Source organism: Brachypodium distachyon, chromosome 4 (genome assembly GCF_000005505.3).
Source record: "Brachypodium distachyon strain Bd21 chromosome 4, Brachypodium_distachyon_v3.0, whole genome shotgun sequence".
In the NCBI taxonomy this organism is placed as follows: Eukaryota; Viridiplantae; Streptophyta; class Magnoliopsida; order Poales; family Poaceae; genus Brachypodium; species Brachypodium distachyon.
The window spans coordinates 5,240,171-5,253,191 of record NC_016134.3 but is presented as its reverse complement, the minus strand read 5'-3'; the positions used below and the strand labels follow the sequence as shown (position 1 = coordinate 5,253,191).

General features: G+C 43.1%; 1 protein-coding gene across 1 annotated transcript; it reads left to right on the top strand.

Annotated features, from left to right (window-relative positions):
- Positions 1 to 1,813: 1,813 nt before the first annotated feature.
- LOC100843085 (zinc finger CCCH domain-containing protein 67) lies at positions 1,814 to 4,326 on the top strand. Its single transcript, XM_024455188.1, has 2 exons — positions 1,814 to 3,817; positions 3,931 to 4,326. The coding sequence occupies exon 1, from the start codon at positions 1,938 to 1,940 to the stop codon at positions 3,789 to 3,791; it is 1,854 nt and encodes a 617-aa protein (XP_024310956.1). The 5' UTR covers positions 1,814 to 1,937; the 3' UTR covers positions 3,792 to 3,817; positions 3,931 to 4,326.
- The last annotated feature ends 8,695 nt before the right edge of the window (positions 4,327 to 13,021 follow it).

Here is a 13,021-nt window from a genome sequence, read left to right as displayed (position 1 = left end):
TGGACGGAGGGGTATTAAAATTACACACTTCAAACTCAAACATATATTTTTAAAACTTATCAAACAAATTTTTATTTCGCACTTTGAGAATTTGCCCCGCCTGTGTGTCACTTGACACGTGGGGTATGGATAGGGGCGGGCCCAGGATTTTGACACGGGTATTACTTTTTTTCAAAATCTCACCGGTCAAAAATGTTTTTGAAAATTCATTGGTGAAAATTTTGCGTCTCTATTCAAGTGATACCTGAGGTGTTGTCCTCTTGTATATAGGGTAGTGTGTGTGTAGCCATTCCACGACGGACCTGTCGAAGCACGGAGCATCAGCCAGCCCGCCTAGCCAGCCAACGCCCAAAAACGAGGACGCCGAGGAGCAAAGGAAAAGTCGCTAGCTAGATTGTTGGATTTAGACATGTTTGTTTTGGGATTTGAAAAGAGGCGAGGAGGCACCAGATGCGAGCATGGGTCGGACGAGATTCTGAGTATCCAGTAAATGGTTTGATATTAAGCGATCTAAAATCGTACTTAGACCATTGAATTGGCCCACTCGGGGGAAAGAGGTGATAGATGGGTAGCGCATTTTAGAACTCAATGCTCGAATACTTTGAATTTTAGTCCAAAAGACTTTATACATGCATACATATAGAATGATAGTATATGTATTCATATTTTGAGCTGGGCCCGCCCATGAGTATGGATGGAGTCACATGTCAATCGAATCCGCTGCACCCCGTTGTCGTGTGGAGCCCGCTGTCACATGACTTTTTATGTTGCAAAGACCAATGTAACAATTATTTTCGTTGTTGCAAACATATGAACCAAATGCTACATGCGGGGTTTTGATGGTGCGACGATCGAGCATACAACATTTGGCTTTTTCAAGAGATCCAACGGCCAGAGAGGTGGCTGATGTGGTTTCCCATCTGTTGGGTCGAGTTGGGAATATTTTGTGGAAATGCGGTAGTAAAATGGACTCGTTGTTTAAGAAAAACTTCCTTAACAAGCAAGATGAGTTAGTAGCTGCACTTACTCTCTAATTATTTTATGTTTATTTATCACGGTGGTGCTTTTACTCTCTTATTCTTATATTTCTAGTGCTACTTTTTGCAAGAAATTTATGATACACAAAACTAAGTGCTTTTAGAAAAGTCATCACCAAGATCTGATATGTTGACAAATATTAGCCCGCCAACGAATCATCTGGATGCATGGAATTTGTAGTTTAGCAAACTAGACCTAGCCAAAGCACTTTAGTAGCTAGCATCACAAAACCAACCAAGTCAAAGAAATAAACATTTAATTATGCTCATCATCGCCACATCAATACATCTGTGCTGGCCAGGGGAGTGTTGTAATAAGGTTGTGAAAGATGCAATTAACGACAATTTGCTAGAATTATTAAGAGAAAGGGCTTGTATGATGTCATTGCAGATGACCTAAGCATTAATATTAAACACTTCACTTACCAGTACCATTGTGCGTCAGTTTTACCTACAGTTTCAAGTAAAATGAAACAGAAAGTTCTTTTTCCTAATCCTAACAGGATGAAAATTCAATTGACTTTGCTGGATTGAAAATTCAACGTCGGCACCTCCACTCAACATATGGAGAAGCTTTTCGTCTGCCCAATAGCAATGACAACTGATAATTCTTTTGAAAGGGAGAACTGATGATTTTGGGTTAGCCTCCTCCACCCAAAAAAGTGTAAAAAGCTGTGAACCCAAGTTGAGGTACCTCAATCAAAATTCACCATTTCCCAAGGAGCAAAGCTGTGAAAACTACATTTTTCCCCACAAAGCAAAAACCCAGCCCAAGCAAAACCTAGTTTTGTCCAAAAACCCAAAGGCCACTCTCCTCTCCCTTTCCCTTCCCCCCTTCCTCCTCCACCTTCGCTTTCCACCGTTTCGTCGAACACCTTCTCCGATCGCGCGCCGCCGGCCATGGGGGAGGCCTCCGAGTACGAAGGCGTCGATGTGGCGGCTGTCTCCTCGAGGCTGCTGGAGCTGGCGGCCGACGACGACGCGGAGGCGCTCGGGTGCCTCCTCGCGGTGCACCCGTGCCTCGCCGACGAGCCCGCGCCGTGGTACTCCTCGGCGCGGGGCGCGGAGCCCATGACGCCGCTCATGGTCGCCGCCGCCTACGGATCCGTGGCCTGCCTCGACGCCCTCCTGTCTCCGCCCCACCTCGCCGACCCCAACCGCGCCTCCGCGTCGTCCCTCTCCACCCCGCTCCACCTCGCCGCTGCAGGCGGCGCTCCATCGGCGCCCACAGCTGTGTCCCGCCTCCTAGCTTCCGGCGCGGATCCCACGCTTCTCGACCATCTCCACCGCCGGCCGTCGGACCTCGTCGCGCTGCCGCCCAACTCGCTGCCGCTGAAGAACCACCTCCTCTCCCTCCTTGGTGCCCGCAAGGAGTGGCCGCCGGACCCCTCCCTCCCGGACATCAAGAACGGCGCCTACGCCTCCGACGACTTCCGCATGTACTCCTTCAAGGTCCGCGCGTGCTCGAGGGCCTATTCCCACGACTGGACGGAGTGCCCCTTCGTCCATCCCGGCGAGAACGCGCGGCGGAGGGACCCCAGGAAGTACCACTACAGCTGCGTTCCCTGCCCGGAGTTCAAGAAGGGCGCCGGGTGCAGGAGAGGGGACATGTGCGAGTATGCGCACGGGGTGTTTGAGAGCTGGCTCCACCCGGCGCAGTACCGGACGCGCCTCTGCAAGGACGGCGTCGGCTGTGCGCGCCGCGTTTGCTTCTTCGCTCACACGCCGGAGGAGCTCCGCCCGCTGTACGTTTCTACGGGCTCGGCCGTGCCGTCGCCGCGCGGGGCGATGGAGATGGCGGCCATGGGGATGGGGCTGTCCTCGCCAGGGTCTTCGTTCACACCGCCGATGTCGCCGTCTGGAGGGGGGAGTGGCATGTCGTGGCCTCAGCCTAACTTGCCGGCTCTGTGCCTGCCTGGCAGCGCGGGGAACCTGCACCTGAGTCGGCTACGCACCTCGCTGAGCGCAAGGGCCATGGCTGTCGATGAGCTGCTCGCTGCCGTGGACTATGACAACCATGTTGGATCTCCTGCCTCCGTGCGGTCGGCAAGGGGGAAGGCACTTGTTCCGTCAAACCTTGATGACCTCTTCTCTGCGGAGATGGCTGCCTCCCACTCGCCGCGGTATGCTGACCAGGGCGGAGCTGCACACTCACCGACGCACAGGTCTGCCTTGCTGAACCAGTTCCAGCAGCAACAGAGCTTGCTCTCACCACGGGCCATGGCCACCCCAGAGCCGGTCTCTCCTATGAGTTCCCGCCTTCTCGCCGCCCTTGCACAACGGGAGAAGATGCAGCAGCAAACACTGCGGAGCATGAGCTCACGAGACCTGGGTTCCAACGCCTCGGTCCTTGTCGGCTCACCAGTGGTGAGCTCTAGCTGGTCCAAATGGGGTCTCCCCTCCGGCGCCCCGGACTGGGGTGCAGACAACGATGAGCTCGGTCGCCTGAAGCGGTCATCATCATTTGATCTCCGGTCTGGAGCCAACACAGATGAGCCAGACCTCTCATGGGTTAACACCTTAGTAAAGGAGACCACGCCAGAGAAATCTTTGATCCATGGGACCATGGGAACAGAATCTATTGGCATCTTGGGCCGATCAGCAAACCACCGCGAGGGCATTGATGGTGAAGACATTGCCATATTGGGTCGATCAGCAAACCGCCGTGAGGGCATCGATGGTGAGGAGGACGCTGCCACTGGTGTCATCGGCGGCTGGCTTGAACAGCTCCAGCTGGATGAGATGGTAGTCTAGAACAAGCAAAACACAAATGAAACAAGGTGACATTCTTTTTTTGGCTGTGCTTCACCTGTTGCTACTGCTTACAAGTTACTAGCCTCATGACTCTTGTTGCTAGTAATTACTGGTGCTACATTCTTTTGGGGTTGTTTAGTGTAGAAGGTGATGAGATTTCTACCATTCAAGAGTTTGCCCACAGGTGAAAGAAATTGAACCTAGTCAAGTGTATCAAAGTTGCCGGCTTGCCTAGGTAAAACATTTCTCCTTGTATTACCTCAACTTTTCTTTCCCCTTATTGTTTCTTTCTAAAGGTGACCTCCTCCCTGTGAGGATTGTGAATTATTATGGTATTTATTTGCCCCCCATCCTTCGATTGTGGATCAAGGATTAGGAGGAGAGAAGGGTCTTACTTACATCAAACTGTTGCTCCATGACTCATGATTGATGTAATAACCCACTGTTGTACTCAAGAATCGTGAACAAATGGCATGATTGATGTAAAATGCCCCATTGTTGTCCTCAAAATTAATTTCTGCCATTGTTCCTTTTTTCTTTTCAAGATTAAGCTCCGCTATTTGCTGGCTTTTGCCAGTATCACTTCGATTTGTGCTGTGTTCTTCTGTTGTTGATTCAGACCGGTTTGGACTTAATCCGAGGTACTGGTGAGGCGTTTGACAAAGATGGAGCCACTGAAACATCATACGTATCGATGGCCGCGAGGTCGGTCTTTGATGCCTTTTGTTATTCGATGAGACCTCCTGGCCGATGCATCTTGTCATCATAAAACAACACAACTGGGACGGTGGCTCGGTAAGGTCGCCTCTCGTCTTGGCTTATTACTCGCAGTGCTGTGCTGACATGTACTTGGTGACCCTGGGAAAGGGATAGAAAAATGGGCTGTGTCATCTTATTTGAGATGGAATGGCCATTGTGTCCCTCAGTGGACGAGCAGAGACATTCAAATTTAACCATCGGTTAGACCTACGATTCCTAGTTTATGTGCCAAAAAAATCGTACTATTATATGCGCATTTGAAAAAAGTTTTCAATAATATAGATACTCATTATTATATTGGTATAATTGCTTCAAAGTTAAATTACGAATTGTGTGCATGTTCACTATGAGAGAACGGACGGAGTACACAGTTTCCCGACGATTGCTGCCTTTGTGGCCTACGAGCATAGTTCTCCAAAACACAGATTAATGTGTTATGTCAATGCATTCATAAAATTAGGTTAGGGTTGTAATGTATCTTTTTATGTGTGTTTTCGGTATTAGATGTTCGCAGATTTTGCAATAAGAAATGTAGATATTCGTATAGTTGGTAACTATAGTTTGAAGGTACAAAATATGTGTTGTTCAAAGTGAGTGGCAACTTGTCTTACCGAGCGAATGGTCCTTGGCCATCGGATGCGCTCGATCCAAGCACGAGGTCGAGGAAGAAGAATTGTCCCTAGCTTAGAGAGATGGCGGCCATTGGTGTCGGACCGGTAGATGGCCGGTTAGTGATGCCAACCGGTCGGGTCGACGGCTGTAGTCGAGGAGACAGTGTTAGTGGTGGAGCTTGACGAGAGGTAAGGGATCTGTCTTAACGGCATGAAAATTGTGGGAAGACGGAAGAGGAAAAAGAAGGGCCGCTCCGCGAGCTCAAATCTAAATGCTTGATGTAATGTCATGAAGTGGACTTCTGCCATATGAGAAATGTGCGCTTAGTGTCTTATTGGAGTGTAAAGTTTCATGTCAAATTCTTGCGGAACTAACTTGTTCTAGGAGGGAAATAGTCGTTCTATATATTTATATGTGTAAAGCTAGTGTATGTTGTTAATTATCCATTGTAGATGCTTAAGGGAAGCATGCCAATGATTTTTTTCGAAAGGAGAGTATCTCGCCAAGTACGGTTCTTTCTCTGAGTTCTAGCTCAAAAGCACATGCATAATCATAATTTCTGTTTCAAATTGGTTATCTAGACACTTGACCCTTCTGGTAGTGCAATGATGTAAAGCATCTTCTTTTATAATAGATTAGGTACATGATGACATTTCTAGTAGAATAGGCTGGATAATTGGAATGGCCGATTAGGACGCCTACCTCACCCCTACTGACATTCGATCAGGTACATCTACTTAACCTATGTATATTTCCTGACGTATGTCTTTAAAATTCCTAAAATTGTACTTCCTCCGTTTCATAATTCTTGTCTCAAATTTATCCAAAAATAGATGTATCTGTTCGTAAAAAATGTCTAGATACATGTAATATTTCGACGAGAATTATGGAACGGAGGGAGTAGTTTAAAGCGTAAATTCCATAAATAATACGGTGGATATAGAGTATAAAATTGCACCACACCTACAATTACTCTCGGGCCATGGAATCTGCAAACTCGACTAGGAAGTATCTAGAAAAAAATAGTACTTGTACTCCTTGACTCCGGGAAAATGAACTGTATTCTTTGACTCCGGGAAAATGTTCCAAGAGATGGTTGAACAAACTAATTGCATTATGCATTGGAATCAACCTACTAATGGTACTTTGGCTTTTCATTCTAAAATATGCTGTTTCGTTTAAAGATGGAGACTTCGGCAGAACCACTGTAGCAACATGGCACCGATTTAGTTTTTTTTTCACGTATGATCGTAATATTATTATTATTCTTATTTGCACGGATTATAAACAATCAACTAGTGCCCAAAAGTTCTACATTTGTAATCCTATACGTTTGTCGAAAGACAACATCTTCAAGTAAAGATCCACGCAGCTGTTGTTGTTGTAGAGTCTAATTAAACAGATCCAATATGAGATCATCATCTTCGAGGTAGATATTCAAACCAACACCTTTAAGGGACACAACACACCTTCAACACCTAATGCTATTTTGTCTTTTCATTCTAAATATATTGTTTGGTACGAAGGCGGAGACTTTGGCAGAGCCATGGAGATGGCACCCTGGTGGCTGGTGACACAATTCAGATGTGGTTTCCCTCTGTTCTTATAGATACCTAATGCCACTGCTTTTGGTTGCAACTAAAGTGACACCAACTTTTTTATCGTCTGATCCCTGATGTTACTATTGTTCAAAAACCAAGGGCAGTGATCTTAAGGCTCACAACGCATAGACCGCAGATTCGGAGGAATACTACGACAGTGAGAAGCCCACAATGATTGCCCAGTGTGCCACAAAAAAAGAGAGACAATGTGCCCTAATCACTATTATATGTTAGATTGTCCTATTTCGACTTGACGGGATCGATGAAAAGTTCTATACATGTACTCCTAAGTTACGGTTCATTCTTTTGTCCTCATCATCAAGCATAGTTTTTTTTTCATTTAGGTCCTCTTTGGATTGTAGTAATTTTAGAGAAAGAAATAGAGGGATCTAATTCTAAGGAAAACTTTCTATATGTACGTACAACCTTTGGATCATAGGGTTGCACAATAGGAATTTCATGCATGGTATTTTTTTTCCTCTCCAAATTTTGGAGGATTCTAGCATTAGGGGTCTAATTAAGCTCATGGAAAAGTTCCTTTGAAAATCTCAAAACATCTTCTCTATCTCCTCTCTTATTCCAATTAAGTGCCACCTAACTTCCAAATTCCCATGTTTTTCCTGTGAGGCAGCGAAACACTCTTTTAAGCAATTCTTATGGTTTTAATTTATATAGTATTTAACATGTCATGACATTTCACTCCTATGTTTTTCTATTCTTGTTTTTGGATTCCTGTGAACCAAAAAAAGCCCTTTAGTGTTTTGTGGTCTTAATTCTTGCATCAAATCAGTTTAACACGAGAAGAAAAGGACGTGAAGAAGTATCATGTGGGTCATGGGCCAATCTTCCTTTTTGACATTTGGTTAGCCTTTTGTGTGGAATTAATGCTTTTCTGCGAGCTAGTTGAGTCCTTTCGGTTTGGCATTTTGTGGCTGTGGAATTGTCGGTAATCCGTGGACCTATGGGGTCACATAACCTACTACAGTATGCATATCTTTGTGTCATTTTTCAGCTATAGCGATGCAACGGAAAGTGCGAAGACCTCTATGAATATGATGAACTGTTTATTCAGATTTGATTGGACAGTTGCCCACAGGCATGGCTGTGATTTGAGCTTATAATCTGCAATAGCATGTTTGCATACATAGGCTGGCCTACATGACACAGCCCTGCAATTTTCGCTTTGATTAAGTTAAAAGTGCTTTCTTTGTATAAGTGTGCTTCGTTTTCTGACAGCGCTCTTCGGCTCAGAAATGACCAAAAAAGTCAGGAGCAAAAGGAAAGAGGAAAGGAGAAGCAAAATAAAACAAGTCTATGTCCTGGATTTCTCTATGTGCTATTAGAATACGAAGTCAAGTCAACAACAGATACTAATCCCTCGGTCTAACAATATGAGGCGTATTAGCTTTTTTTTGACCAATGTTTTGATCACAAATTACTCTATTAATATATAATTATATTTTTTTTAGAAATTGGAAGCTTTATTACCTCCGGCCTCTGTATCTATGATGCATACGGCCTAAAGTTTTACATTATTTGTGACAATTTGTAAACACATGACACCATCAAAAAATGTGACAGGCCACACATGAAATCACTCTACATACTAAGTAACCTAGAGCTAGCACTCCACCCAAACCGGGACGTGAACTCCCTGGTGATCCACTCTAGTCGCTTGGCGCCAGACTCCATCGGTTCCTTGTGCTGCACCTTCTGTAACAACGTCCATAATCGCAGCCAATTTGTACATAAGAGCAACACCTGCATACAAGAATGCACATTTTTCCTAGCAAAAACAATGTCATTACGGCATAACCAAATGGACCAAAAAACTGCTGCGGCCCCTACTAAAATGAGGAAACGTAAATTCTTGTCCACCCCCCGCAACCAAGGACCAAAAATATGAGCTATATTGTTCGGAGGTAAAATGTTAAAAGCCACCTGGACTGCTCTCCAAGCAACCTTCGCCATCGCACAATCAAAAAAGAGGTGCTGGATAGACTCATGTTCGTAGCAGAAAATGCAACGGGTATCCCCTTGCCATCTACGCTTAGTCAAGTTGTCCTTTGTTAGAATAACTATTCGACAAAGAAATCAAAGAAACACTTTAATTTTGAGTGGTAGCTTTAAGCGCCAGAGCAATTTTGACCTAAAGCGGACCCGTGTGTCCATAAGCCTTGAGTACATCGATTTAACGGAAAAGATCCCAGAGGGCAGGAGGCTCCATCGAAAGGAGTCTTGCTCGGTCGATAGACGAACCGTAGCAACCAATTCAATAATTTGGTTCCATGCCTCAAGGTGGTGTATATGACATAGATTCATATCTATTATGTTCCTACTCAAAGATATTTGCTTATGGTTATGATTTTGATCACATTAGTCCTCACATTCATAAAGTAATTTGTGGTCAAAGGCTTGATCAACCGAATCCTAATATGTCTCATATTGTTGGATGGAGGTAGTATTCGATTGGATTCAACCAGCAGACCTTGTGTTGTTTTCGATTGGATTCCTTCTACCAGACAGACAGAAATATGCATTGTGTGCATCATCAAACCTTGTGTTAGTTTTGCTCCAACCAGCAGTGGCCAATGAATCACGAAAGCTATAGCTGCCGTTCCTAGCTCGCCACGTGTGTTGAAGCTTTTGAAAGCTAGCGGTATATTAGTAAGCACACTTGGCAAAATGGAATCTGATACTATTTGTTGCATCGTTGTGTTGTTTCTATTGCTGTTTAGGTTTGTTTTGTTTTTCATTCCATACAGTATAACCTACTTTGGGTGCTTCTGCGAGAACTTTCAGAATAAGAATATATACGAGTGTGACCTGTTAATTACAACTTCTGATGCTGCTCCGGCACTGTACGTCTCTCTATTGAACTACTGTTCGTACTTCGTAGTGGCATCAGGCAACTTAACCGTGTTTTTTTCGATAAAGAAGTTTTATTGAACTGAGAAACTGGAGAGCAATTTAAGGAGCTTGCAGGCCAGGTTGGTGGGGTGGACAGGATATGCCAATCTGTTACCTGTACAGGTACATTTGCTTTTCCCAACCGAGAAGTCGCACAAGGAGATATATTCAAACAAAATTTACACCAAATCTCTGCATAACGGGATGCGCACAGTCACAAGGAGATATATTCAAACAGAATTTAATTGCTCCAATAATTAGACCCCCATAATTTAATGATTGGACCACGGAATTTGCATTTCTATGAACATTGGAATAATTTTGTAGAAATGTAAGTGCTGAAACATTTGAATTTAAATCATCATTTCAGGAATTACTAATTGTTTAACATAGTTCAGATTTTTCTCAAATTTTGATTTAGATCTGTTGCTCGGCCAAGGCGGCAAAAACATTTGATGGTTTGTGAATAGCACTAGTAGACATCCACAGTATCCATGTTTGAACCATGACTAATAAGTGACACAATATACATCATTTTGCGCCAGTAAAAGCTTTTAACAACATCAATTTGACGAAAGACCGTCGCAAAAACAAAAGCATGTCTAACTCTCAAACAAAACTTTTTATGTAAGGTAATCGATCGTTTTCCATCTAAATGACCAAATGCCCTTGAATAAATACTGACTGAGTTTGCAAATATCTCTCCGGCTGCTCCACCGATGCCACCAACGCGCATCAATCTTTTTTTTTTTTGAGAGGACCAACGCGCATCAATCAATAGACCGACTGAGAACAGCAGTACTTGGGCCTCTTTTGTCTGAATCACAGAATTCTTCAGCAATGTGGTGTCACAATCCAGAAGAAGTTTCATGCGTCAGTTTCCACACACTTGCCGTGTTTCTCGGACAGCCAAGGTTCTTGATATCCACAGCGATCGATGTCAACCCGAGAACAAACGGCAGCCTCTGCTTTTCTTCTGCGGCGAATTGTGGCCACGGTGCATCTGTGCTCCGCTTGCAGATTGAAAGTGCTATTTGTTAGGAGATGTGATGCCACTGGCAGAACATATATGTGCATCTGGGCTAATTCGCACCTCATATTTTTTTTTTCTTTTAACTTGGTTTTAAAAGACTGTAAAAAAATAGAAACATTTTATATGTTCATGAAAATGACATTAGCAAATTTGGGAGTACAAAATATTATCCATCTGAAAAATAACAAACTGGTACCGTTAAATATATGTACAGTATGCTTTATTCAAAGACGCAAATTTTGTTTATTTTCTGTTCTTTTTTTTCAAAAAGGGGCAGTTCCCTGATTTGTTTATTTTGTGTATGACACATGTAAGCGTATTTTCTTTCACCAAATTTTGCTACTGTATATGTAGTAGCATGATAAACATCATGAATTTGTATGGATTTCTCACAACCATTTGAGTAGGCAATGAGGAAAGAGAGATTACCAATCAACTTGGGTGGGGAGGAAATATTTGTTATACTCGGTGCCTACTGCACATCGCAGCATGAAGAACATTTGTAGAAACATGACAAAAAATGGTAAAAATACTCAAATTTATAAGGATGCTTGGCAGTTTTTGGTTCGATTGGTTGATTTCCAAATTAACCAATTCTTTCGAATTTTTGGTTGTGGCAAGAAAAAGTTTATCCTTGTTCGGATAGTCGCCAAAATATCAAAATGCCAATGCCACCTTGCAAACTCTAGTTTGTATGCCAACATTTACTAAATCATTTGGAAGCAAAACTTTGACCAAAGCCAATATTTTGGTATGGGTTTGTTCTCAGACCACACAAACCAGGGATTTCCATTAATCGTATGTAGGGTAAGTCTTTTATTAGGCTACTAGGTGGACCTAAGCTAGACCTACTTTTTTTTCATAGGAGGTATGAGATTTTGTTAATTACTCGAAAGTGGTAAATCAAGATATGCAATGGAGGAACTACTCAATCATTTTCTCAATACATGGCCTATTAGATTTCATTTAGGCAAGACTTTGACCAAATATCACTTCATTAATATGTTATTTATATGATACAAAAACATAATTACCAGTAAAAACTTTTAAAGATAAAATTAACAAAGTAACTTATATGATACAAAACCATTATTATCTTCAAAAAAAACTTTGACCAAAGCTTAATTTCAAGTTATATGATATAAATTTAATGCCATAAAAACCACACATTAAAAAAGTACTCCCTCCGTCTCATATTAAGTGACTTTCTATTACATGTATTTAAACGCTTTTTAGACATAGATACATCCATATTTAGACAAATCAGAATCACTTAATATGGGACGGAGGGAGTAATTGTTTAAAACATTGTCTTAAAAAAAGCTAAGGGGGTGTGTAGAAAAGGAGAGAGTATTTATGTTTTGGTTTTCCGGAGTCAAATAGGTAACAAAGTTTCTCCCTTCAAATGAAATGAATGCCATTAGTAGCCAACAGTCAAAATGATTGTGCACTTTCACCATATACAGCAGAGCAGAGGTAGGAACGATGGGTGTATGCACAGAAACTAAGATGAAATTTATGACATCTTTGGTCGGTAGACAAACTTGCCAAACTTTGCCACGAGTATAGCTACAACTTGTAGCTATTGTTTGTTTCATTGTCATAACTGTGACAAGCCACACTTTATTAACCGTCGGCCTCACCTTTCATACACACATAGTTTTGTCAAATTAATAAGAAAATCTCGACACAATTATGGCCACCAATTTCTACACCACATTTTGCGCGGCTTGGCACAAATTAATAAGAAAAATATGGTACCAGCTGCCACTATGTCACCAACACATACAAATAGACTTGACCGCGAATCTGGATCGCTGAATTTTCAGCAATGTTGCGTGACAAACTGACAACACAGGAGAGAGTTCGTTCATATGGCCGCCACGTGTCATTTTCCAGTACACACACCTGGCCTCCGTTTGACTACATCTCTTTCCCCTGCGTGGCCTCGAGGTCCTGATCGGCAGTGACATTAAACGATTTTAACCCCGAAAGTCGAAACCAAGAGAAGCCTCTTCTTTCTTGCAACGAGTTGTTTGTGGCCGCCGTGTATTTGTGATCTGTCTGCAGATTAGATTAGGGTCTTTTAGGAGATGTGATGCAAAAGCAAAACGAACCTCGAGATATATGTGCTGTCTCAATGCCTATCTGGCTATCTTGCTTGTTGACGTGGAGGAACATGAATATATAGAAATTTAGAAGAGTTTTGCCGTAGCCAGCATTTATGGTAACTCAAATTCTGTCTGCTCAGCTTCACCTGAAGCATGGAAGGTCAGGAAAATATTGTTCCTGGCTACAAAATTAAGAGATGAGAG

What these genes read in the sequence shown, in the direction of transcription:
- LOC100843085 (XM_024455188.1), top strand. Translation starts at nt 1,938, where the DNA reads ATGGGGGAGGCCTCCGAGTACGAAGGCGTCGATGTGGCGGCTGTCTCC.